At 44.2% G+C, this 24,094-nt stretch overlaps 1 protein-coding gene and 1 non-coding gene across 2 annotated transcripts; one reads left to right on the top strand and one right to left on the bottom strand.

The window, feature by feature from the left end:
* The first annotated feature begins 6,364 nt into the window (after positions 1-6,364).
* On the top strand, positions 6,365-23,837 carry IYD (iodotyrosine deiodinase). Its single transcript, XM_056126243.1, has 5 exons — positions 6,365-6,625; positions 11,806-12,003; positions 16,898-17,057; positions 20,927-21,083; positions 23,347-23,837. The coding sequence occupies exons 1-5, from the start codon at positions 6,448-6,450 to the stop codon at positions 23,527-23,529; spliced, it is 876 nt and encodes a 291-aa protein (XP_055982218.1). The 5' UTR covers positions 6,365-6,447; the 3' UTR covers positions 23,530-23,837.
* TRNAI-AAU (transfer RNA isoleucine (anticodon AAU)) lies at positions 9,779-9,852 on the bottom strand. The gene has a single exon. It is a non-coding gene; the product is annotated as a tRNA-Ile (tRNA).
* Positions 23,838-24,094: the final 257 nt, after the last annotated feature.

Genomic DNA, 24,094 nt, shown 5'->3' with positions numbered 1-24,094 from the left:
CCAGGCTCTGTAAATTCTTTTTCTGGGGCTGGAGTGAGGGCCCAGCAGACTGGCCTGCAGTGGATCGCCAGTATCCCATATGGGTCCCCGAACACCATCAGGAATGATTCCTGAAGCAGAGCCAGGATGAGTAAGCCCTAAGCATTGTTAGGTGTGGCTCAATAAACAAAAACAAACAAACAAACAAAAAACCTCCCAGGCCCCCAAAACAAAAGTTCTTTGTCTTCTAGAGACAGATAAATTGCTCCATAGCTGGAAGCCTGCCTCATGAGCTAAGGGGAGAAGGCAGCTGGAATAGAGAAGGGATCACTAAGAAAAAGATGGCTGGAGGAATCGGTCGGGATGGGAGATGTGTGCAGAAAGTAGATAAAGGACAAACATGATGGCCTCTGAGGGTCTGTATCGCAAACCATGATGCCCCCAAATAAAGAGAGATTAAGGGGAATCATATCTGCCATGGAGGCAGGGGGAGGGTGGGAAAGGGGGGTTATACCGGGGATATTGGTGGTGGCAAATGTACACTGGTGGAGGGAGGGTGTTTGATCATTGTGTGAGTGTAACCCAAACATGAAAGCTTGTAACTATCTCACGGTGATTAAATAAAATAAAAAAAAAGTTCTTTGTCTTCTGTGGGGACCTGTCCCTTTTCAGATGGAATAGATTCTATATATATTTTAATTGTACTCATCACACTGTCTTGGGAAGGCCATTTTTTAAAGCATCACAAAGCATGTAGTATCTTTTTTGTAGTTATAAAAAGTGTTTGACACATGCTACGCCATAAAAAGGGATGGAGTTCTGATACCTATTCAAACATGAACTCTGAAGACCCTCTGCTAGGAGAGGAGCCTCTCACGATCTGGGGAGAAACACAGAGTCACACTAAGAGAGCAAGGTCGAGTCAACTTCACAGAGACAGGGAGAATGTGAGAGGGCATTGAGGTAGGTGGTCTTGGGATAATATTATTAATAATTATTATTCATATCACTATTGTTTAATGATTATGGATTTTCCATTTTGGAGTGAGAAAAAGATTTGGACACAGATGCATTCTTGGATCCTCTTCTTGTAAGGCACTAATTCACAAGGTCTCCATCCTCATGGCTTAATGACTTCCTAAAGGCCCCACCTCCAAATCACCTTGGAGTCAGGGTTTCAATGTAAGAATTTGGGGAGTCACACACATTTAGTTCCTCAGTTTCCCACCTTTCATTCCCCAGTGAAGTCAATTTGGCTCCAGTGGGTATGAAACTAATGTTGTCAAATTTCTACAAAGAAGTCAGTGGGGTGAAGCCATTTTTGGGTAACACTCAGGAGTTATTTACTTTTCACCCATTCGAATATTTATATTTCCCCTTTGGCATATTAACTTCTTGGCGCTTATTTTCTTCATTTGTGGAAAAGTGATGATAATGAAATTGATTGCATAGACTCATGTAAAGCAAATGTGAGTTAATAAACATTAAACGCTAATGGGAGAACCTAGCATCAAGCTGTGTCAATTAATTCTGATCTCACAACCCCTTCCCCAAATCCCACTTAGGACGAAGAAAAAAACCTCTTTGACAGGACCCCCTGGGGGCTGGAGCGATAGCACAGTGGGTAGGGCATTTGCCTTGCATGCAGCAGACCCGGGTTCGATTCCCAGCATCCCATATGGTCCTCCCAGCACCGCCAGGGGTAATTCCTGAGTGCAGAGCCAGGAGTAACCCCTATGCATTGCTGGGTGTGATCCAAAGAGGAAAAAACAAACAAACAAACAAACAAACAAACAAAAAACCAGGACCCCCTTCTAGCTCTGAGCCTCAGTGGTTCACTGCATGCCCTGTGTCTGCTCTGCTTCCAAAGCACAAGCCCTGTAACCCTAACCCTCTGCCTGAAAGCTCTTCCCTTCTCTTGATTCCACTCATAGTTCCTACTGTAAGGCAAAAATCTCTTCCTATATGTGACATCTCTAATCTTACCAATGAGGCCAAAGCACGTTCTATTCTGCTCCCAAACATTGTTTTTAGAAGTGGAAATGTGAAATCGATTTGTGGGATTTGATCCTGCCCATCTTCCCCCTTTCCTTATAGCTCCACAGGACACATGCCTCTGTTCTGTTCACCATTTTATTCCCAGCACCTAACTTAATGCCTTTCACATTGATCTTCAAAACTTTGTTGTACTATCCCCAGACCAGTAGTACAGTGGGTAGGACTCTTGCCTTGCATGAGGCCAATCCAATTAGACCCCATTCTGGGTTTGATCCCTAGCATCCCGTAAGGTTGCCCGAGTACAACCAGGAGTAATTCCTGAGGGAAGAGCCAGGAGTGACCCCTGAGCATTGCGAGGTGTGGACTTAAAACCAAATAAATAAATAAAATAGGAGTATTTTTTTTTCTTCTTAAATTTTAATTAGTGAAACACCATGAGATACAGTTGTAGACTTACAAATTTTTGTGCTTGGGTTTCAGTTATACAATGATCTAATACCCATCCCTCCACCAGTGCCCATTCTCTACCACCACCAGTCCCAGTATCCCTCCTTCCCCCCATCCCCCCATCCCACCCTACCTCTCCTTCCCCCCATCCCCCCCATCCCACCCTACCTCTGTGGCAGGGCATTGCCTTTTGTTATCTTTCTCATTTTGAGTGCTGTGGTTTGCAAAAGAGACATTGAGTGGCAATCGTGTTCGGTCTATAGTCTACTCTCATCACGCATTTCCCATCCTGAGAGAAACCTCCCCACACCCTTTATTTGGTGCTCCCTTCTCTATCTGAGCTGCCTTTTCCCCTAGCGTGTGTGGCTGTCCTCAAAGCCATGGAGTAATCCTCCTGGTACTTATCTCAGCTAGTCTAGGTTGTTAGTCTCCTATTTTGTTACTTTATGTTCCCCAGATGAATGCAATCTTTCTATGTCTATCCCGCTCTTTCTGACTCATTTCGCTTAGCATGTTACTTTCCATGTAGTACCACTTGTATATTAATTTCATGACTTCGTCTTTTCTAATAGCTGCATAGTACTCCATTGTGTAGATGTACCAAAGTTTCTTTAACCAGTCATCTGTTCTCGGGCATTCAGGTATTTTCCAGATTCTAGCTATTGTAAAGAGTGCTGCAATGAACAAACAAGTGCAGATGTCACTTCGACTATACTTTTTTGCCTCTCTAGGATATATTCCCAGGAGTGGTATTGCTGGGTCAAATGGGAGCTCAATTTCTAATTTTTTGAGGATCGTCCATACTGTTTTCCAAAAGGGCTGAACCAGTCGGCATTCCCACCAGCAGTGAAAATGGGTCCCTTTCTTGCCACATCCTCGCCAACACCAGGTGTATTTTTAAAATTTGCTGAGTGAACTAGTGGAATAAGAGATTAGCAATTTACTTTTCTTCATTGCCTTCAGCCAATAAATCCAGTATAAGAGTTTCTTCCTTTTCTTCTGCAAGTTGTTTACCCTCACAATTTTTCTTCTTTTATTTATTTTATTTTTATTTTTATGATTTTTTGGGGGGAGGCACACTCGGCTGGGATTAATCCTTGCTCTGAGCTCAGGGATCACCCCTGGCAGGCTCGGGGGATCATATGGGATGCCAGATATCAAACCTGGGTTGGTCGCATGTTTGGCAAACACCCTACCCACTGTACTATGGCTCCAGCACCTTTTGATAATTATTTTTAAAACTTTTATTTCTGGTACTGTAGTTTACAAAAACTGTTAATATGATTTTATACATAGAACATTCCAGAACCATATCCTCCACCAGTGTCTGCTTCCCTCCACCATTGTCTCAGTATCTCCACTCTGCTCTGCTCTACTCATGACACGTTGGGTCAGTCATGTTGGCTTTGTGCAAGGCAAACGCCCTACCCACTATGCTATCGCTCCAGCCCAACCGCAGAAATATCTATGATTATTTCAGGTACTTTCTCTGCCAAATCAACCAAAAGACTGCCTATGTTTCCCCTCATCCCCTTAATGATACCTCTACTGGAGAATTTGCTGGTAATTTCAAAAAGAAAAAAAATGCCTAGATGGCTAGAAAGGGCAAAACAGATTTTCATCATACATACCTAGAATGCAATTGGACTGGAGAAATAATAGCCAGAACTGATTCATAAGTACTATTCTGGGTTGTTTGTTTGTTCATTTACTATTCAGAGGACCAGCATTGCTATAGTCTCGGAAGCTAGTGTCCAGGAATGGCTGCGCAGAACATATGAGGAGGTAAAGGGTCCTGTGAAGAATATTATGTTCCAGAAGGAGCAAGTGAACACCATAAACTGGGTGGAGAAGTTGTGCTGTAGAGCATGTCTGCATAGTAGCGGGAGAAGACCACAGCCAGGTGCATTGTAACTTTAAGGCTGCTCCCAAGGATGCCTGAAGCATAGTCATTCCTGTAAATGCACACAGTGTCAGCTGCAGTAGCAGGAAACAGTGGACTGACAGTGTGGGAGTGGTAGGTGACTACGTCTTCAGCATCGTTGCCAGCTGCAGTGCACGTTGCCTTTGCTGTAAAGGAGATATTGAGTTCTACATACTGAGAGGATAATTGGCCAGTGGGGAGCGACTTATCTTTTTTGCTCTGCATTTGGCGTTGTTCCATGATCACCTTTAAATAGTAACTTGATTATAATGAAGTGTGTTGTCTAACTGAAAATCTCTGAGTTATTATCTAAGTTTTGAATTAACGTCTGCTATCTTGCAACTGGGCTGGAGCGATAGCACAGCGGGTAGGACGTATGCCTTGCACGCGACTGGCCCAGCCAACCCGGGTTTGATTCCTCCGCCCCTCTCGGAGAGCCCGGCAAGCTGTGGAGAGTATCTCGCCTGCATGGCAAAGCCCAGCAAGCTCCCTGTGATGTATTCAATATGCCAAACACAGTAACAAGTCTCAGAGTGGAGACGTTACTGGGCCCACTTGAGCAAATCAATGAACAATGGGAGGACAGTGCTACAGTGCTACATCTTGCAATCAAGTGACAGTTGAAACTAAGAACAAAAAGAAAGGGGAATAAGGAAAAAATGATCGTACAAGGGTTAAAGTGCTGGCTTAATATGCAACCAACCTCTGGCGTTGATCACCAGCATTACATAGAGCCCCAGCACCATCAGATGTGGCAAAAACCAGGAAAGAAGGAAGGAGGAAGGAAGGAAGGAAGGAAGGAAGGAAGGAAGGAAGGAGGGAAAGAGGGAAAGAGGGAAAAAGAAAGGAAGGGAGGGAGGGAGAAAGAAATGAAGTAAGAGGGAAAAAAGAAAGGAAGAGAGGGAGGAAGGAAAGAAGGAAGGAAGGAAGGAAGGAAGGAAGGAAGGAGGGAGGGAGGGAGGGAGGGAGGGAGGGAGGGAGGGAAGGAAGGAAGGAAGGAAGGAAGGAAGGAAAGAAGGAAGGAAGGAAGGAAGGAAGGAAGGAAGGAAGGAGGGAAGGAGGGAGGAAGGAATGAAAGAAGAGGGGAAAAGAAAGGAAGGGAGGGAGGAAGGAAGGAAGGAAGGAAGGAAGGAAGGAAGGAAGGAAGGAAGGAAAGGAGGGAGGGACGGTAAAGGGAGAAAGGAAGGAAAGAAAGAAAGAATGTAGGGAGGGAGGGAAGGAGGAAGGAAGGAAGGAAGGAGAAAAGGAGGAAGGAAGAAATGAAGGAGGGAAAAAGAAAGGAAGAAAGGAAGGGAGAAAGAAATGAAGTAAGAGGGAAAAAAGGAAGGGAAGAAGAGAAGGAAGGAAGGAAGAAAGGATGAAAGGAAGGAGGGAAGGAGGGAGGAAGGAATGAAAGAAGAGGGAAAAGAAAGGAAGGGAGGGAGGAAGGATGAAAGGAAGGAGGGAAGGAGGGAGGAAGGAATGAAAGAAGAGGGAAAAGAAAGGAAGGGAGGGAGGAAGGGAGGAAGGAAGGAAGGAAGGAAGGAAGGAAGGAAGGAAGGAAGGAAGGAAGGAGGGAGGGAGGGAGGGAGGGAGGGAGGGAGGGAGGGAGGGAGGGAAGGAAGGAAAATCCAAAGTAAGTTTCACAAATATGTTCTACAAACAGTGTCAGGCTTTTTCCTGGAAGTTTTTCCTCAGCACATCTGGTTCCTAGAAATATGTTCTTTTAAAAACAAATTGTCCTGGCTTCAGGTACCTTGAAGATACATTTTCTCAGAGAAAAGTTCTGAAAGCAGACGATGAAGTGCCTTCCACCACTGCTAGCGATCTCAAGTGCATTGAAGTGTTCACTGAGATCCTGGCAATTATTGCCTAAAAATATATCGATTGAGTACACAGTTTGAAAAGCGATGCCTCTGTGCGTTGCCAAACCCACAACCCGCCCCAGCGCACACGCCTGGCCTTTGCCCCTTTCAAAGTCCCGTGGGCTGGAGTTCGCTCAGTCCCTGCCCAACACACCCCTTCCTTCGCTCCACCTCCCAGCCATCCTCATTCCCGGCTGTTTGTTTAAATCCCAGGGTGGGAAGTGTGTGCTCCCCGTTCCTGTCCGGCTCATCACCATGTTCTTCCTGACCCCAGTCTTGGTAGCCGTCATCTGCATTCTGGTTGTGTGGATCTTTAAAAATGCTGATGGAAGCCCCGGGAAGAGGAAAGAGGAATCTCCAGCCAGGACCCAGGCTCGTCCCTGGGTGGATGAAGACTTGAAAGACAGCTCTGACCTCCACCCAGGGGAAGAAGGTAAAGACGCTGGTGAAGGGTCCCAGTGCGACAGGGAGTATTTCTGTGACCAGTGAGTGTGGATTGGTGGCAGGACTGTGGAGGGAAAGAAATGTACCCAGAGCAATTTCACCATCAACCTCTACTCTACAGACATGTGAGTGGGTGGTAGAGGCAAATTATTTCCCCAGGGGGCCAATTTATGGAGTGTGGTACCCACCTCCCTTATTGCTTGGTACTCTGCAAACTCAGGATGACATTTCTTCTGACTCCAAGCCTCTTCTAGCTGCTAAAACTTTCCTGAAAGGGCAGCCATGCTGGCAGCTGAAGGGGAATAAGCCGTTAAAGTTTTTTTTTTTTTTTTTTTTTTGCTTTTTGGGTCACACCCGGCAATGCACAGGAGTTACTCCTGGTTCATGCACTCAGGAATTACTCCTGGCGGTGCTCAGGGGACCATATGGGATGCTGGGAATCGAACCTAGGCCGGCTGCATGCAAGGCAAACGCCCTGCCCGCTGTGCTATTGCTCCAGCCCGTAAGCAGTTAAGTTTTTGATGGAGAACTTTCGTTTTTGTTTGGAGTCACACCTGGCACTGGTTTAGGGGCTGCTCCCAGTGCAGTTCATGGAGGTTGCTCCAGTGAGTACTGAGGGAACATAAGATGCCAGAGATTGCATCTGGGATTCCTGCCTGCAAAGCATGTGCTCCGGCTCATTGAGTTACCTTCCCAGCCCTTAGTCAAGAGCTTTGAAATAAATTATGGCAGCTGGCCAGAGACTTTTTACCACATTAGAGACAGAAGTGTCCTCTGTTCTCAAAGCTGAGGATCCAATGCAGCAAACAAGGTAATAAACAGGCAAAAGAGTAATAAAGATAAGGACTGGGTGAAATGATTACAGATATTTCACCCTTAGAAGAATTTCCAGGTGGTAGAAGGGCACCTTTAGAAGAAGGGAGAAGCTAGTCTGGAGGTCTAGAAAGATCTGAATTTCAAGATTCTAGAGGCGTCCCAGAGAAGGAGTATGAGGACAGTGCTGAAACTCCTTATCCCTTGGGGAATAAGGAAGGGCGTATTGACCAGGAGGAGGGACTGGAATGAGATGAGGAAGCCAGGGAGAGCCAGGTTATAGCTGACGTGAGAAAGAATTGGTCACAAGGGTGCTGGACGGAGGTGGGTGGATGGGGGATTTTCAAAGAGTCTTGAGTTATCGGTGTTCCAGAATGGTTTGGGGGTGGGTTCGTGGGGTAGATTCAATTTCTGAACAACTCAGTGATTATCTACTGGATAAGTGATGCTCCTGACCTCTCACAGAAGCCATATAAAATATGTGTGTATGTCACACATGCACACATCTAGGTGTGCATGCACAAGTACAGGTGTGTGTTTGCACACACCTGAATTATTTCAATATTAGCATCAGGGAGTTGGGTATATAGTTGGTGTCAGTAGTGGGAGACAGCATTGTTGAATGTGCTGCAAAGGGTCAAATGCAAGTAGCCTCCTGTCTGGACCACCTCTCACTCATAGGTTGTAGGATGTGCCCCCCACACAGCCAATTATTCCTTACTATGAGACACGCCCTTAAACACAACCTTTTGAAACTGGATAATGATCTGCAGGGAAAGGTGTGTATTTAAGGCAGTAAATTTCCCTCCAAATAAAATACTGTAGAATATTGCATATTTTAGTATTACAAATATTACAAATCATGTTACAAATTAAATTCATATTAAGTTTGAAGTGCTTCTAATTTCTATTTTGTTTTATTTTTCAGTTATCTTTTTATTATTGATTTCTAGCTTAACTACACTGTGATCAGAAATTGTTATTGAATCTTTTTAAAAAAAACATGTTAAAAAAAGTTATGTCACACAGTGAATGACCAATTTTTACAAATGCTTGTTTGAATTGCTAAATATAATGTATTTTTGGCAATTGTTAGGTGCAGCACTCTAAATATGTCCTTTTGGCTACTTTGCCAATTGTCCTCAAACCTCTGCTGCTCATTGATTTTTTTTCTATTTATCCCATCATTACTGAGAGATATGGAAGAGATTACATTACAATTACTGATTTTTACATTTCTTTTTCAAAATCTAAGGTCCTGTAATATAAATGCATGCACATGTGATATTCTCTTTTACAGAATCATTCATTCAATTAAAATTTGTTATGACACCATTTTTATCATCAATACTTTTTGTCTTGCACCTTAAAACTTTTCTATATTCTTATATATTTTATATGTACCTTATAACTACATTGAAAAATGGTTTACTGATAGATACTTTTAAAAATATGTCTTATCTAGGTGGAGCGATAGCACAGAGGTAGGGCATTTGCCTTGCGTACAGCCAGCCTGGCCGAGCCGGGTTCGATTCCTCCTTCCCTCTCAGAGAGCCCAGCAAGCTACCGAGAGTAACTCGCCCGCACGGCAAAGCCTGGCGAGCTCCCAGTGACGTATTCAATGTATAATATATATTCAATATGCCAGACACAGTAACAAGTCTCAAAATGGAGACGTTACTGGGCCTGCTCGAGCAAAATTGATGAACAACGGGAGGATAGTGTTTGTTGTTTGTATCTTACCACCATGATTCATGATTTACAATACTGTCAATGGTAGGGTTTCTTGCACATAACATCCCAACACCACAATGGCCGTGGGTGCTGTTTCCTTCCCCCATTGTCCCAGGGTCCCTCCCCACCCCCCCTTCTCCTCCCCACCTGACTCTCCCCATTACTCACTGCCCTAGTGATCAGTTTTGTAGACCAGCTCTGATATTCTGTTGCTTTTGGCCGTTTGTTGTTCCTTTACTATGGGTTTTTAAATCTCACATATGAGAGTGATCAGAACAATCTTGCTCCTTCTGGCTATCTTCACTCAGTGAGATCCCCTTCTGTTCCTTATATGTAGTGGCAAATTGTAAAATTTCATCTTTTCTTGTAATTGAGTAGTGCTCCACTGTGAATATGTATTCATATATTTGTACATATACTAATGTATATACACATATATAGCATAATTCCTATATTCAATAATCTCTCCCTGGACATTTTTGGTTATTTATTTTTTGTTCTTAATAAAAATTTAGACCAAATGGAAAATTAGTTCACTTGAATATAAATAAGCTATTAAATTAGTTTATTTTAAATCCTCATCTACCAGGATTAGTGGCCTGTACGGGGATCGAACCCGCGACCTTGGCATTATTAGCACCACGCTCTAACCAACTGAGCTAGCACAGCGGTAGGGCGTTCACCTTACAAGCAGCCAACATGGCCGACCCGAGTTCGATTCCTCCGCCCCTCTCGGAGAGCCCGGCAAGCTACCGAGAGTATTTGATATGCCAAACACAGTAACAACAAAGTCTCCAATGGAGACGTTACTGGGCCCGCTCAAGCAAATCGACGATCAACGGGAGGGCCTTTACCTTTACCTTTACCTTTACCATCTACCAGATCTTTCACTTTTTGATATTTACTAAAAGTATCAGAAATCTTTAAATTTTTGCCTAACAAAAGCATGACTTTTGACATCAATAAGGTTTCAAATGCATAATTCCTAGTAATATGATCCAGGACCTTGGACATCAAACTCTCATATATTCTGGAATTATAGTGAGAAAATTATCAGTGAGTATTTTATTTCAATTCCTCCACCCCCTCGGAGAGCCCAGCAAGCTACTGAGAATATCTCACCCGCACGGCGAAGCCTGGCAAGCTCCCCATGAAGTATTTGATATGCCAAATACAGTAACAAGTCTCACAATGTTACTGGGCCTGCTCAAGCAAATTGATGAACAACGGGAGGACAGTGACAGTGACAGTGATTTTATTTCAAAATTGTTTCCATTATGTGAACACATTTATCTTATTTTTCTGACTTAAAAAAATTACGGATGATATTGAGTATCTTTGAGGCACCCAGTGTTGATTTGAGCAAATAATACACTTGGGTTGGAGACGTAGCTTAGTGGCAGGTAAGTTGCCTTGCACATGCAAGACTTGGGTTTGATCCCTGGCATTGCATGGTCCCCTAAGCACTGTCAGTGATGGTCCTGGTGGCCCCCAGTGCTACTAAGACCACAAATTTAGTCCATTTATGTTAACTGAAATTCTTCCACATGGCAAAGCCTGGCAAGCTACCCGTGATGTATTCGATATGCCAAACACAGTAACAACAAGTCTTACGATGAAGACGTTACTGGGCCCGCTCGAGCAAATCAGTGAACAACGGGAGGACAGTGCTACAGTGCTTCTTCTTCTTGTGAGGATTTCAGAAATTTCCTGGGTCTCCTGGATCTGTAATGCTGTTATTTTTCCTAGCACTGGGGAAAATCTCGGCTGTTTTCTCCTTAACTTATTGTCTTGCCGCATCTTTTTCCTCTTCGGTCTTGGTTATTCTGTCATGTATGGTAGACATTCTCATTCTTCTTTATTTTTCCTTGCTTTCCCCCAACCCATGTTTTCCATCTTTTGGTCTCTCCTACTCAACTATGATTTTTTTTTCTGACTGTTTCTCAAGCCCATTAATTCTTCCCCTTGGTGTGTCTAAACCAATACCAAACAGTTCCATTAAGATGTTAAGCACATTATTTTATTTTTTAGTTCTAAAAGTTATATTTTTTTTCTTTGCTTTGGTTTGGTTTTTTAGGCCACACCTGGCAGTGCTCAAGGTTTACTCCTGGCTCTGTGAATCAATCTTGGTGTTGCTCTGGAAACTATATATGGTGCCTGGGATCAAAACCGGATCGGCTATATGCCAAGACCAGTGTTCTACCTCCTGTGCTGTCTCTCTGGGCCTAATTTTTGTACTTCTTATGTCTCTTTTATTTCTTTTTTTTTGTAAATATATTAACCATTGTTGTTTTGTCTTTAGAGTTTTGTCTTTAGAGCCTGGTAATTTTGCATTTGATTTGCAATAGATCTCTGCTGAATCTATTTTAAAACCCATTCCTGCTGTTTCTTGCTCAAGATGTTTTATTTCTTCTTTCGTGTGGCTGTTTGTGCTTGGTCAGTTACTCTAATTAAACTGACCAACATCTTCTTCATTGTCTTTTTTTGTCATCTTCGTTCAGTTTCTTCTTCCTTCTTCTCTGTTGCTGAAATGGTATGGTACATATCACTTGACAGCATCCCGTCCTTCTGTCATTCTGTCTTCCTGTTCTCCTGTGGAGTGACTGTCTTTCTTGTTCTTAGTCGCAGATGCTGACGAATGGCAAGAGTCCGAAGAAAGTGTGGAGCATATCCCATTCTCACACACTCGGTATCCTGAGAAGGAAATGGTAAAGCGATCCCAGGAATTTTATGAACTTCTCAATAAGAGACGGTCTGTTAGATTCATCAGTAATGAGCAAGTTCCAATGGAAGTCATTGATAACGTCATCAAAGCAGCAGGTTCGTAGTTGAGGACAGAGATGTGTGGCGATACTAAGGCAATGTTTAAGTTCCAGCATAGAGACCAGAGTCTAGAGCAGTATGTTTATCTAGAAGCATTACCCACAAGTCAGCCTAGAAACAGAACTTACACTTTCAACTCTTAAATTTGCTGGGGCGGAGGAGCCATGTTTAGCAATGGTGCTCAGGTCTTACTCCTGGCTCTTTGCTCAGGGATCCTCCTAGTAGTGCTCCAGGTACCATAAATGGTGTTGAGGATCAAACCAGGGCCGGTCATGTGCAAGAAAAGTGCCTTAACTCCTGAAACTCATATATATATATATATATATATATATATATATATATATATAAATCCCATTGGTCGTCAAATTACTAGAGCGGGCACCAGTAATGTCTATTCCTCCCAGCCCTGAGATTTTAGCAGCCTCTTCTTAATCATCTTTTCCCAATGATTGGAGACTCTTTCAGGGTCAGGGGAATGAGATCTATTGTCATTACTGTATTTGGCATATCGACTATGCCACGGGGAGCTTGCCAGTCTCTGCCCATGTGGGCGGTATACTCTCAGTAGCTTGTCGGGCTCTCCAAGAGACAAAAATGGGTAGGAAGTGTTTTCTAATGTGTTGCACGGCCACTTTGTGGCTATGTGGTCCGGAAAGTGGCCTGGAGCCTGGTGATGGTTGGGCAGTGGAGGTCGGCTGCCGGAGCTGGTCCCTTGGGGTGGGGAGGGCTCTCACCCACCCCACAGCCTGATGCGGAATCCAGTGGCATGGTTCGAGCCTGATGCAGGAATGGAGTCCCACGGAACCCAGATAATGTGGAACTTTGTGACCTTGGACTCTGGACTCAACGGGACCAGAACAGAGATCCTCTGCCTACTTCCCCCAGTCTTCAGTGGCTCAGGGATCACACCCATAAGCCACACCCTGCAGGCACCAGATAATCTCCTCATTGGCCACCCTCCAGAACTCACGAATGCTCCTCCCAGACGGGAGTATAAAAGAAGGCTTCCAGAACCATGCCACCAGACTGCCCCGGGCTGTGGGGCGGGTGAGAGCCCTCCCACTGCTCAATCACTGCCCAACCACCACCACGCTGCTCCAGGACTCTTCCTGGATGCTCAGGCCGAGCCTCACGTAAGAATGAAGTCCCACGGAACCCAGATTATAATATATATATATGTACATATATATATATATATATATAGAGAGAGAGAGAGAGCACTGCAGCACTGTCAGTTGTTTATCGATTTGCTTGAGCAGGCACCAGTAATGTCTCCATTATGAGACTTATTGTTACTATTTTTGGCATATCAAATACATCACAGTAGCTTGCCAGGCTCTGCCATGTGGATGGATACTCTTGGTAGCTTGCCAGACTCTCTGAGAGGGATGGAGGAATCGGGTCGGCCATGTGCAAGGCAAATGCCCTACCCACTGTGCTATTGCTCCATCGCTCCAGTATATATATTATATATAATTTTAATATGTATATAAAATTTAATGGGCTGGAGCGATAGCACAGCAGTAGGGCATTTGCCTTGCATCCAGCCAACATGGCCGACCCGAGTTCGATTCCTCCGCCCCCTCGGAGAGCCCGGCAAGCTACCAAGAGTATCTCGCCCGCACGGCAGAGCCCGGCAAGCTACCGAGAGTATTTGATATGCCAGACACAGTAACAACAAAATCTCCAATGGAGACGTTACTGGGCCCGCTCGAGCAAATCGATGAACAACGGGAGGACAGTGACAGTGATAAAATTTAATATATATAATATATATATAATTTTATTGAATAACTGTGAGATAGAGTTACAAAGCTTTAATGTTTGAGTTTAAACCACACAATGATTGAACACCTATCCTTCCACCAGTGCAGACTTTCCACCACCAATGTCTCAGTATCCCCTCTCCCCATCTCAATCCTCACCCTGCCTCTATGGCAAACAATTTCCCCAGTACTCTCTCTCTCTACTTTGGGGCATCATGTTTTGCTCAAATTTTCCCACCACCATTCAAGCCTGCTTGCCAGGGGCAGACACTAGATAATTTATTTTCATTGCTCATTTTGAATATCACGAGAGCCACACATTTATGGAATTCTAGATGGTAAATGGTTGGGTTTCAGAGACATCTCTGTAGGGCACGAATACATTTTGGGATTCAACTGGGAATCTCTGGACCAGGGTTGTTACTGTGCTAAGATGGCGACGGGAGGCAGATTGTGTGCATGACAGCCAGGCTGCTGGAGCAGGTGGGAAGCCGGGGAGGGACCACCTGTCTCCTCTTCTGCCATTCAGCCTAGAGATTTAGTCCTGGAACCTGCATCCCTGGGTCTTGCTTTCTGCCATTCAGCCTAGAGATTTAGTCCTGGAACCTGCATCCCTGGGTCTTGCTTGTGGAAGTTCTTTGTCGCCGGGATTCGATCTGGAGTAGGTGGAGAGACTACACCTGCTCCATCTCCGTTTCTGGCACTGTGGTGTCTTCCAGGACTAGCTGCTCTGTTTCTCTGACTACATTTTTAAGCCTCCAACTCTTAAATTTCTTAGGGGTAGGTGTGGCAGCAGTGATAAACCTCTGAGATTGTTCAGTATTATGAAACTCTATTTAAAAAAAACCCTACATTTTCTGAAGGCACAGCTATACACTGGAAAAGAAATGTTTTCCCATGTCATAATGCAAACATTTTCTTATTCATCCCTACTCATTTTTCTTTTGGATATCAAATTTTTAATTATGTATATACAAATATTTTGCTGCAGGACTGTATTTCAGTGAATTTACCCATGTGAATTTGCCTAGTAAATCAAAATAAGGCAAACCATTTCCCATGTAGAATATATATTAATATAATATAAAATTTAACATCAATGAAAACAATGAGCATTGCAGAAAAAGTCAGGATAAAACATGGTAGAAAGCCCTCTATTTGAGTCTTCTCTGATTACAATCATATTCCTAAAATCATTGTCACTATCATCCTGTTGTTCATCGATTTCCTCGAGCAGGCACAGGTAACGTCTCCATTCATCCTAGCCCTGAGATTTTAGCAAGTGCCACATTGGAGGCTCTTTCCGGGTCAGGGGAATGAGACCCATCATTGTTACTGGGTTTTGGCATATCGAATACGCCACGGGGAGCTTGCCAGACTCTGCCGTGCAAGCAGGATACTCTTGGTATACATATTCTTAAAATATCACATTTTAATAGCAACTCAATTTATTTCATGATTATATTTGGATCTCTAAATAAGCACAAAGATAAGATATTCTTATCAATCTGGCCTAATAGGAAACATTAGAAAAAAAGTTTATTTCTTGTGTTTAGTGATATAAATTTTTAGTTAAAACCAAAATGAACTGGAATCATGGTCAGAAATTTGGGTTTTATGTTCAGCTTTTGATTTGCATCACACAATCCAATCAGACCTTTCTACCATGGGCTTGAACCTGGTGAGCAAGAACCCCACAAAGCCGACTGCCACCTCCTGGGCCCATGTACATTTTATGCCTTTAGACTATTCATTACTTAGAAGTAAAAGTTTCTTCTGAGACACCCTTCCTGATGAGTGACTATGGCCTACTGCTAGAAACAGTGGGCCACATGGAGAGAGAAAGAGAGAGAGAGAGAGACAGAGAGAGAGAAGAGAAAGAGAGAGAGACACAGAGAGAGAGAGAGAGAGAGAGTGTGTGTGTGTGTGTATGTGAGAGAGAGAGAGAGAAGATAGAGAAGGAGAGAGAGAGAGAGTACCTGCTATAGAGGCAAGCAGGATGGGATGTGGGGAACTGGAAACATTGGTAGTAGAAAATGCACAATCGTGAAGGGACAGGTGACTGAAACCCAATCATGAACAACCTTGTAACTGTATATCTCACAGTGATTCAATTTAAAAAAATAAGATAGAGAACTTATAAAAACAAAAGAAAAGAAATAGTGGGCCATTTTGGACAGAGGGATAATTCTCAATTAGAAGTTAGCCCGCGGGGCTGGAACAATAGCACAGTGGGTAGGGCATTTGCCTTGCACGCAGCCAACCGGGATTCAATTCCCAGCATCCCATATGGTCTGCCGAGCACTGCCAGGAGTAATTCCTGAGTGCATGAGCCAGGAGTAATCCCTGAGCATCACTGGGTGTGACCCAAAAATCAAATAAATAAATAAATAAATAAATAAATAAAAATTTAAAAAATGAAGTTAGCCCACTGGGATGTTACTCCAGTTCCTTGGACCCTGTGTTGCACTGTCGAGCTTCGTTCCACAACACCGGGACTGATCCAGGTCTGGGCAGAGGACTGTGGGAGCCAGTGAGAGCAAGTGATGGATGCTGAGTCCCAGGATCCAGGAGTTCTGGGGAGTCCTCACAGATCCCATCAATCCAGAGAGCCCCCCCCCCTTAGAGCTTTGACATACGCCCTAAACAAACATGCTCTAGTTGCCTTTAAAATAATGTTTTCAAAACTCGACCACGCGAAACTTATTTCCATTAAGTTTCATAACTTGATCCTTCTCCCCACCCCCACCCCCACAAGACTATCCAAACAAACTACACTTTGGAGAGCGTACTCTAAATTTCCCCTCTGCGTTTCCTTTGTGCCTACTGAGGGTTATATAGTGGTCACCTGGGACTTTCCTTCACCTACTTAGAAAAGCAGTGATGCATTCCCCAGACTTGGAGCTACTGTTTTGATCTCATTCAGCTGGCTTGAAGGATCTAGAGTGACGCTGAACAGAACAGTGTCAGTCAGTGGCAACACACCGGAGTCTCCAGTCGAGGACTTTGTCTACCTCTTGACCTAACTCCATTTGGAGCAAAACTGAATTTGTTCCATGTTTTCCTGGTTAACCTTCTCACAATTTCCTTGTTTTAATTTCCGGCTTTAATTTCATGGGTGATAGGCACAGCCCCAAGTGGGGCTCACACAGAACCCTGGACTTTCGTGGTGGTGAAGGACCCAGAAGTGAAACATAAGATTCGTGAGATCATTGAGGAGGAAGAGGAAATTAACTACATGAAAAGGATGGGACAACGATGGGTCACGGACCTGAAGAAACTGAGGTACAGAAGCTGTCGGGGAAGGGGGATTTCATTTCCCCCAAAAGAAATGACTATGACTTAGGTTTCCTGGTTTTGTTTTCAGTGTCAAACAGTTTAGTTCCACCACTAGGGGGAAACACTGGATTGAAGTCGGGCCTCACCACTCACCATCAGCCAGAACCTCGGGGACGGTGGTGTTGGTTAGGGATGCTGGCTGGCTGGAAGCAGAGCCAAATTCAGATCCTAGCTCTGTTTCCCTGATTGCAGGGCTGTTCACTTTCATGAAATATTAATCTGGGTTCTGTACGAAAATGAAAATAATAGGAAGAGAGAGAGAAAGAGAGAGAGAGAGAGAGAGAGAGAGAGAGAGAGAGAGAGAGAGAGAGAGAGAAGCACACAGATTTATTATAAGTAATTTTTTTCTTTTATTTATTTATTTATATTAGTGAAACACCATGAGGTACAGTTGTAGATTTACAATTTTTTGTGCTTGGGTTTCGATTATAAAATGATCAAATACGCATCCCTCCACCAGTGCCCATTTTCCACCACCATGGATAATATCCCTCCTACCCCCATCCCCCCCATCCCCCCCTGCCTCTGTGGCAGGGCAGTCCCTTGTGTTCTCTCTCTTTTTGGGTGTTGTGGTCTGCAAAAGAGGCATTGAGTGGCAAACATGTTCAGTCCATAGTCTACTTTCGACATGCATCTCTAATTGATGTGAAATTAAGGAGGCTGAGAGGTCCCAAGTTGTGTGGCTTCGAGCTGAAGACGCAAGAGACCATATGGAATTGTTCCAGCCCAAGTCCGAGAGTCTGAGAAACAAGACAGCCAATGAAAAAATACCAATCCAACACCAAGGCTCAGTGAAGGAGAAGGACTGAGGTCTCAGCTCAGACACTTCCAGACAGAGGAGGAAAGTTCTCTCTTATTTCACCTTTCTGTTGTATTCAGATTGTCAGCAGGTTAGGTGAGGTTCACCAACACTGAGATGAGAAATCTTTACTCAGTCTAGGGATTTTCTGTTCATCTTACCAGAACCTTCTTCATAGATATAGCCAGGATTATATTTAATCATGTGATTGTTTAATCAGGGACCCTCTTGGTGGTATGCAGGGGATCACATTTGGTGCCAGGAATTGAACCCAGGTCATCCGTATGAAAGACAAATGCCCTCTCTGCGCTACTAGCTCTCTGTCTCTCAGATTGTCTCATTTTTTGTTGCTGGCCTCCTGAGTCTGCCCACAGCAGCAAAAGCGCTTTAACAAGATGTCATAATGAATATTTATAATTTAGAACAAATTCAAACTATTATGTCAGTGAATACCTAGGAAAATAGTATTGAATAGTACAGAAATTATAAAAATTTACCAATCTGGATCATATATCATTTCGCTACAAAAAGCCTCCCTACCAGGATGATGTATGTGTCTGAGCTATCATCAAACATTTTATTTTAAAACTTATAAAGGGAGTTAAGTGCTCTTCATGCAGGAACACTTGGTTCAATCCCCAGCTCCACATGGTCCCCCAGTGGCACCCACAGCAACTTCCGACAAAGAGCCAGTAGTCCCTGGGCTCTGCAAGTATGACCCTAAAGCCAAAAGAAAGAGGAAAGGGTAGGTACAAAAAATGAGCAACCTGTCAGATGTTCAAAGGACTGGAATTCATGCTTTGCATCCAAGAGCTCTAGAGTTAATCCACAACATTGCATGGTTCTCTGAGAACTTCCCAGAATAACCCCCAAATATCACGCCAGTTGTAGCCCCTGAGTATCACCATGGTTAAAAAAAAATTACCAGCATGCCTTCAAACAAGGTGAATTGGCCAACATTTATTCTTCATTTACATTAAAAATATTTTATATGGCTATAAGCATGATACTAACAGGAATAATAACACCAGTTAACATATATCTGGCACTAGGACCTAGGGACTATTCTAAACACTATGAATTTGGACTTATTTCCTCGTCACAGTAACTGTGTGAGTCTTGGATGCCATAGTCCATGTGACCCAGGAGGAAACGGAGTCTTGAGATATTAATTAGTTTTCACTACAAGGCCAAATTAGTAAAGTCTAGAGAGTATCTTTTAGAGCATGAATGTTGTAATTTGTTTGGAGAACAGGATGAATAGATCTCGGATGAGCAAGTTACTTGAAGTAGAGTAGAGCTGTTTTAAACTGTGACCAAGAGAGGTTAATCAGGTAAGAGGAACACAGAAAAACACACAAATGAAATTAGTGTGCTTAAGAACTGAAGCATAAAGTTGACTAAAAATGAACAATCATCTTCTAATTATGACACATTCTAAGAAAAAACCCACAGATGACATCATGACTATTATTTCTCTCTTTCTACCATTTCAAGAACTTTGTTTATATTTCTGCTATAGATTTCATTTAACTTGTTTTTGAAATTGATGGATGATATTTCCCTTTCATAAGTTTACATTATGTGTACCTCTTCCTTAAATATCTATGCAGGAAAGGTGTTTGGGCCAAGATACATGAGATGGGATAATGAAATGACAGTATGTTCTTAGGTGGAAAACAGAAATTTAAATTTAAATTTCTCCTACGCCTCACCTTCATAGCTCACATGAAATCTCCCCCACTTCCACCAAGTCTCCTGCCTTTTCTCCCGATAGGTCTGTCTGACCATCTCGGCCCTGGAATCTTGGTCAAACCTCCACCCCCACCACGTGCTCCCTTATCTGTTCCCTCTGCTCCACTATCAACAACTCCCCACATTCTCTGGGTTTTGCTGGCATCTTCTGACACTCCCGACCTTGCAGCAACCTACCTGTTTCTGAAATAGATTGGATTATGAGACGCTTCTGTTCAGGTGCATGGGCCACTCTTTATTGTACCCAAAGAAGTCCAGGACCTGCTCACTCTGCTCAGAACCTCCTAGGTCACCCATGCCCCAGTCTCCCCGCACTCCAGGCTTCTGGAAATGCCTGCACAGCATTCTCCTTCCTTATCCCACTCACCACACCACACCGCCGCCAGCGCATCCATATACCCTTCTCTACCCGAACTTCAGGAAAACTCTGGAAGGATTCTTCCGCTCTTTAGTCAAAATAACTAGTATTTCACTTTGCCCCCATCCTCCAACGCATTTTTTTAAATTTCTTTTAGACTGGTTGGAGCGATAGCACAGTGAGTAGGGCGTTTGCCTTTCACGCAGCTGACCTGGGTTCGATTCCTCTGCCCCTCTCAGAGAGCCTGGCAAGCTACTGAGAGTATCTTGCCCACATGGCAAAGCCTGGCAAGCTACCCGTGACCTATTCAATATGCCAAACACAGTAATAAGTCTCACAATGCAGACCTGTCAGACGTTACTGGGCCTGCTTGAGCAAATCGATGAACAACGGGAGGACAGTGACAGTGACTTTTAGACTACCAGTTGATCTGGATTTTATGTTGCTAAACCTGGCATCATATTGGTCTCTGGATAATAGGGATAACTTTGTATTCATTCCTTCTGCTTTGCTATACTAGACATTTTTTTTTTTGATTTTTGGGTCACACCCAGTGATGCACAGGGGTTACTCCTGATTCATGCACTCAGAAATTACTCCTGGCCGTGCTCGGGGGACTATATGGGATGCTGGAAATCGAACCTGGGTCAGGCCACATGCAAGGCAAACGCCCTACCTGCTGTATTATCACTCCAGCCCCTATACTAGGCCTTTCTTAACACCTGTTTATTGAATCCAATAACTTTGGGTTGAAAAAAGATAAACAAGATACCAAAATCCTGCACCTTTTATCATGTAAGACAACTGTTTTTGTTTTCAAGGTAAATAAACCAGAGTGGTCGCAGAGAACGGAAATTGCTAAGAACACATATGCTCTAGAATATCTTTTTTTCTCCCCTTCAGAACCAACTGGATCAAAGAGTACTTGGACACAGCTCCAGTTTTGATTCTCATTTTTAAGCAAGTACATGGGTTTGCTGCAAACGGCAAGAAGAAGGTCCACTACTACAACGAGATCAGCGTGTCCATCTCCTGTGGCATGCTCCTGGCTGCCCTGCAGGTACGTGACCCTCCGCCCTGTCAGCTCTGTGTGGGCATCAGACAGTGGCCATCCTTGCAAATTGCAGTTGCGTTTGCAATGTGGGGACTCCCGGAAACCGAGAAAGGTGCATTCCTAAATAAGGTGACTCTGATGTGAAAACTGTCTTTGGAATCCTGAATGGGTGGGTCCATTCAACAAACTGGCAGTTATGTTGGACATTCACTCCACCTTATTTCTGGGCCAGAAGGTGGTCTTTGTGGGGGCTGGAGCCATGGCACAGAGGATAGGGCATTTGCTCTGCATGCGGCTGGCCCGGGTTTGATTCCCAGCATCCCATATGGCCCCTCCGAGCACCACCAGGAGTAATTTCTGAGTGCATGAGCCAGGAATAACCCCTGTGCATTGCTAGGTGTGACCCAAAATGCAAAATGCAAATAAATAAATAAATAAATAAGAAGGTGGTCTTTGTGTTTGCCTTCCTCTGAATGGACAAGGCACTTCCAGGTTTTGCGGCAGTTACACAGCCGAGTGTCCAGCAGTGAAATGTCTCGGAAGCTGTTTTCCCAGCTGTGTTTCTTCTTTTGCATGATCGAAAAAGCCAGAAGGTGGCACACAGCTCCTTGGAGGCTGAGTTTACACTGTCATGAATTAGAAAGGCTCCATGTGCTTTCAAAAATTCCATCTACCTAGAAGCCAGAGCAATGCACACCAGGAAGCAGAGCAGGGCTGGAGTTTGCCTTTCACACATTCATCCCCAGTGCTTAGCAACCACATTCCAAGCATGGGCTATGTGGCAGATGTTGGAATGCACTCCTTTTTGGTGGGGACTAAGTAGAGGGGTAAAGTAAACAGGGACAGTTAAAATAAAAGTCTAAGTTAGAAGTTCAAGTGAGTGAAAGCACTTCTGGGGAGCACAAGCCATTCCGTGCTCTCCGCTACCTCAACGGAAAACAGTGTGGACCCCAAAACTTAAAAAAATTTGGGTGTTAACAGTCATTGTGACATCCCAGAGGGACACGTTTTTCTGTTACTTGGAGATGTGTGTTGAAGGACCCGGCATCTTCCTTCCCGGTCTTGGGCGGGGATTAGTGAAGAGCTCAGGGTGAGCACTGGGCACTGCCATCCATCTCAAGAGTCCCCAAAAGTGGCCTGGAAGGCACTCAGAGTGGGGGACTCTTTCCTTGCTGTTGAGTTTGCTGCCCTCTAGCGTTTCATAGGACGAATTGTAGGAGGAAAGAGCCCCCAGCAGGGCAGACTGCAGTGACTGGACTAAACCAGCTGGCTCTGCAGGACTGTCTAGCTCCATCCAGAACTTTCAACTCAAGTTTACAGGAACTCTCTGATTGGGGTGCATGGAGACGGCTGCTGTCTTGAAACTGCAGAAGTATTTGTTAGAGATTTAGGTGGGACGGGGGAGCAGTGGATAGAGTTTTTACACTGTATTCACCATCTCCCGTGGCATCAAGGTCTCCTCTTATTGGTCATAGGGATTTCCAGATAGGGTGATGCTGTACCTCCCTCTCTAGGAACTCTTTGGATTTTTAATTTCCTTCCTTCCTTCCTTCCTTCCTTCCTTCCTTCCTTCCTTCCTTCCTTCCTTCCTTCCTTCCTATCTTTCTATCTTTCCTTCCTTGTCACACCCAGTGATGCTCAGGGGTTATTCCTGGCTCTGCACTCAGGAATTACTCCTGGCGGTGCTTGGGGGACCATAGGGGATGCCAGGGATTGAACCCAGGTCAGCCATGTGCAAAGCAAATGCCCTACCTGCTGTACTATGACTCTGGCCCCACTCTTTGGATTTTTATTTTTCCTTTGTGATTTGTTTTTGTCACTTATTATTTTGGGGGGCACACCCAGCAGTGCTCAGGGCTTACTTCTGGCTCTGTGCTCAGGGATCACGCCCGGTGGTGCTCAGGAGACCATCAATAGTGCCCAGGATCTAACTGAGGTCAGTCGTGTACAAAGCAAGCACCTTACCCACTGTGCTATCTCTGACTCTTTCTTACTTATTGGTACAGCTGAGGTCCCAAGTTTCTTTCCACAAAATAAGCATCTTAAGCATCAATAAGACCAATGTTGTCCCTTCTTAAATATGGTTCAAAAAAGGGCCAGGCTGGGGGTGTGGAGTAGGGCAGATAAGATCCAAGATACTAGTCAGTCTTAGCTTGGCAGCCTCTGTGCTGGGACAAATAGATCTTGAAAAAGACTAGAAAGTACCCGGAATGGATTCAAAGCTGTATCAACCAACTGTACCAACACTTTTCTTTTTCTCTCCTTTCAGAATGCAGGGCTCGTGACTGTCACCACCACTCCTCTCAACTGTGGCCCTCGTCTGAGGGTGCTCCTGGATCGTCCCCCCAATGAAAAGTTGCTGATGCTACTCCCTGTGGGGTACCCCAGCAAGGAGGCCACGGTGCCAGACCTCCATCGGAAACCTCTGGACCAGATCATGGTGTCTGTGTAGGCAGGAGATTCAAGGAGGTACATGCCTTCCTCTCTCCTGCAATTTCTCTGGGCTCTTCAGGCTGTCCTTTTGGGGGGGATGGGGTGGGAGGGGAGTTCATCTCCTCAGCACTCTGTACCACGGGGCAGGCCACTGAGTATATGCAAAGCTTTCCACATTCTCCAGCACCAAGTGTGAGCAATCTTGTCCGTAGTAGTGTGACTGGGAGAACAGATAGACGACATGTTATGTTCTAATCCTGTGTTCTCATCCTTTGTTCTCTCCTGTGTCTCATCGATTTTGGAGATGCATTAAAATGGTACCAAGGACATGCCTGGCTTTGTACATTTTTCTAAATTGTTTCAGAAAATTCACTGACGATTTTCTTATTTTTCTTCTTAATTCACAGATGACCAGAAAATATAGTCTCAAGAATTCAGTTATGTAATAACTAGTCAGATGGCTTTCTGATCTCTGATTTCTAGTAGCTTTGAGACAAGGATATGATTTTAGGAGACACTCCTTGACTGAACTTTGAGTGATGTGCCACTTTTGAACAGTAACCATCAAAATAATTAAAAGCATC

The sequence above is a fragment of the Sorex fumeus genome, unplaced genomic scaffold (genome assembly GCF_029834395.1).
Source record: "Sorex fumeus unplaced genomic scaffold, SorFum_2.1 ptg000061l, whole genome shotgun sequence".
Lineage (NCBI taxonomy): Eukaryota > Metazoa > Chordata > Mammalia > Eulipotyphla > Soricidae > Sorex > Sorex fumeus.
This window is presented reverse-complemented; position numbering and strand designations above follow the sequence as displayed.

What these genes read in the sequence shown, in the direction of transcription:
- IYD (XM_056126243.1), top strand. Translation starts at nt 6,448, where the DNA reads ATGTTCTTCCTGACCCCAGTCTTGGTAGCCGTCATCTGCATTCTGGTT. An exon ending in CCTCCACCCAGGGGAAGAAG is followed by an intron (nt 6,626 to 11,805) that starts GTAAAGACGCTG and finishes TCTTGTTCTTAG; the next exon opens with TCGCAGATGCTGACGAATGG. An exon ending in TAACGTCATCAAAGCAGCAG is followed by an intron (nt 12,004 to 16,897) that starts GTTCGTAGTTGA and finishes CATGGGTGATAG; the next exon opens with GCACAGCCCCAAGTGGGGCT.